General features: G+C 50.9%; 1 protein-coding gene across 1 annotated transcript in view; it reads right to left on the reverse strand.

Moving 5' to 3' along the window:
* WDFY2 (WD repeat and FYVE domain containing 2) overlaps positions 1-3,504 on the reverse strand; it is a 153,705-nt gene that overhangs the window by 19,425 nt on the left and 130,776 nt on the right. The window contains exon 7 of the mRNA XM_019525350.1: positions 1,346-1,472. Within this exon, the coding sequence (XP_019380895.1) occupies positions 1,346-1,472 (127 nt within the window). The remainder of the gene's footprint in view (positions 1-1,345; positions 1,473-3,504) is intronic.

Consider the following 3,504-nt stretch of genomic DNA (forward strand, 5'->3'; position numbering starts at 1 on the left):
CACTTGTCCGTGTTAAACCCCATCCTGTTCTCCTCTGCCCATCCTTGTAACCTATCTAGGTCCAACTGTAGCCTGTTGCTCCCCTCTATTGTGCCCACATCCCCCCACATCTTAGTGTCATCAGCAAACTTGAACAGGGTGCTTTGCACCCCCTCATCCAAATCACTGATGAAGATATTGAACAGTGCGGGGTCAGAGAGAGGGCTGGTGGTTTGACACACTGGGATTAAAGATCTTCCCGTCATACTTTCAGGCTCTGGCACACTCATCTACTGAGAAGGGTTTTAATATTAGCCCATTAATCTGCATATGATGGCTCCTCCATGCAGCAATGCTGTTAGGAGGCAATCTTTCATCTCGTACCATATCACACTAGTATACTGAGAACTTGCCAACCCCAATGGCAGCACATGATGGAAATGCCACCACCCCACAACGGTTCTGTTTCAGTGCATCTTACAGACCAGTCATACCACAGATGAAGAACACAGATTTGTAAACAAATGATCCAATGCTACAACAATAAGCCAACACAGGTCTACATTTGTAAGCTTTATAAAGATCTGAAAGTTTCAGTGTGGGGGGTCTTGGCGGATGCAGCATGCAGCAGAGCAGAACCCTGAAATCCAGGCATCCTAACCAAAGAAACTGCCTTTGAAGAGTGAGTCATTCAGGTAGTGAACACAGCTACAGGTTCTCGAGTTCTGAAGAACATGTGCATATAGAGGTAATCTTAAAAGTCTTTCAGACAAAGTCAAGTAGTCATGTCCCCACTTCATACCCCACCCCAGTCTAGTCCTACTGACTCTGGCTTTCCCCTTTCATATATTCCCCTTTATAACAGCTATAACAGCAGAACCCACTTTTAACTTCTTCATAGGAACCACAGGACAAACAGTATGCCTTTGAATAAAATACATTACAGACAGACATTTCTTCTAAAAATGGCATACATCTGAAGTTAAAGCAGGAAAAACTGTCTATGTGCATCATTGAGGTTGTGTCCCTGTAAATGTATATTTATTTGAAGTTTCTTATACTTGAGAGTGAGAAAGCTGAGTGCATTTTAAACATAAAAGCATCTTATATCTAAAGGAGTATGGCAATTGCCTGGTAATCCTAGTCTTGCCGCAAGAGGGCAAGAATAAGGAACCTGGTATCAAGACCAGAAAACTGAACTGATCAAGGGGAAAACTACATCATTCAGTGTAGTTAACTCTAGTGACACACAAGATGCAGTGAACAAGACATGCATCTCCAAAACACAGAGGTAAGAGTATACCCCTTGGCTTCATTTCCACAAATATGATGGCTGCCTTTTTCTCCCTCACAAACACAGACATACTTGTGTCCTTGTAGTTCAATGGCTGTTCCTTTTCTTCCTCCTATATCCCACATAATGATGGAATGATCCGAGCTGCCCGAGAATAGAATTCGTTGCACTGGGTCCCAACAGAGAGCAGTGATACCACCTGAAAACAGGAGACATGTAGAAACCAGTCATTTTATTACCGCTGAAGGCAATGGAAAAGGAAAAAAAAAAGAATAGAACCAAAATTGTGAGTCTCACAATTTAGAAAGGACATGATTTGTTCAGACATCCAAAAAGGCTGTTCTGTGCAACCAGAACAGTGTGCTCCCAACAGAAAAGCTTCTGGCACACAAACAGCAGCCCTGGAAAGCCGAGGAAATCAGATTCCAATATTAATGCTGATTTTCTGTAGGTGTAGAGCTCAGCCATAGCTTATGCACACTGAGCCCAAAAAAGGTAAGCAAACCCTGGATTAAGAAGCCTCCATATAAGTAGCCAGGGAGCTGTAATGGGGTGACCCATGTCCACCCCCTGGAAGCAGAGCTTGCAAAGTGAAGCTGTTGGGGAAAAGTGGGAGGCAGTGCCTTCAGAGTATCTCAGCATGAGGACTGAACATTTCTGCCTCAAATCCAGCAAGTCAATGGGTGTTGAAGTGCAGGTCCTCCTCTCCATCTAAAACAAAGCAGCCTGCCTGGCCTGAACTGGAGCTGTAAGCAAATAGGGAGAGCTGTTCAGGCCAGGGATGTTGTCATAGGAAGTGCTGAGGGGAGAAGAACCCATCAACCTCTCCCCTCTCTGCAGGCATTGTATGCTGTATAGTGGTGGCTCATCTCTCATAGGCCATTATTGTGGCACAACCCCAATCACCAAAGCAATACATGCACTGTACTGAGGCCTTTAATTTCATATGTGCTTGTTGGCACAAGCTAGAAACACAGTAAAGCATTTCCCATTTTGAGCCGTACAAGTGATTGTGGGTGGAGCTACAGATAAACAAAATGACTTGTGTGCACATGTGTTAATAGGATTGGGTCCTTACCCAGTTAGTGTATTCCTCAATTAGGGCTTCAAGTGTTGCAGGTCTTTTTGATACCGTATTTTAATTAACACCTATTAAGTACATGGTATACAGCAGGGGCGGGCAATTATTTTGGGCGGAGGGCCACTTACCCAGTTTTGGCAGGTTGTCAAGGGCCACATAGGTAGCCCCGCCCCATGACAGCTGCCCCACCCCTTGAGAGATGCCCTGCCCCCTGGTCACCATCTTGGGACCAATGTCCCAGGGCCAGCACTGGTGGAGCACAGAGCAGGGCACAGGCCAGCAAGGGTCTGTGGAGCTGGGCTGGGCTGCACCAGCAGGGAATGGGGACCTGGCCCAGCTCCACAGAGCCCCTGTCAGCTGGGACACCGGGCTCCTGCCACCCTGCTCTTTGCCCCACAGGCACTGGCCACGGGACACCGGTGTGGGCCCCATGCTCCCGCTGGCTCACTGTGCACTCACACCCAGTGCTCCCCAGCCCTGCAGTACAGGCGGGGGGCAGCGCTCAGCCCCAACCCCCTGCTCACCAGCAGGGAAGAAGCTGGTGCTGAGCGTGGGGAAAAGTGGCCCCTCGCCCACCCCATGGCCAGGGCTCCCTGCTGCAGCTGCTCACAGCCCATGCGGGGCTGTCTGGAGCAAGCACAGGCAGCCTCATGTGGGCTGTAGGTGGGTGCGGCGCAGGGCACTGGCCATGGGGCAGGCAAGGGGCCACTTCTCCCCACGTTCAGCACCAGCTTGTAATGCGCCCCACTGCCAGCCTGGCAGTGGGGCCGGGTTACAAGGTGGTGCTGAGCGGGGGGGGGAAGCACCCCCTCCCCACCCCATGGCCAATGCCCCATGCTGCAGCTGCTTGCAGCCTGCCTGGGGCTGCCTGTGCCTGCTCCAAACAGTCTCGCGCGGGCTGCAAGCGCCTGCAGCGCAGGGCACCAGCCATGGGGTGGGTGAGGGGCTGCTTTTCTCCACGCAGGAAAGGAGCCCAGGGAAAAGCTGAGTGCGGGGAGGAAGCAGCCCCTCACCTGCCCCATGCCCAGTGCTCCGTGCTGCAGGTGCTCACAGTTCACACAGGGCTGTCCGGAGTGGGCACAGGCAGCCCCACGCGGGTTGCAAGCAGTTGCAGCGTGAGGCACCGGGCATGGGCAGGGAGGGGCTGCTT

This window comes from Gavialis gangeticus, unplaced genomic scaffold (assembly GCF_001723915.1).
Source record: "Gavialis gangeticus isolate Ggan-Ray unplaced genomic scaffold, GavGan_comp1, whole genome shotgun sequence".
Lineage (NCBI taxonomy): Eukaryota > Metazoa > Chordata > Crocodylia > Gavialidae > Gavialis > Gavialis gangeticus.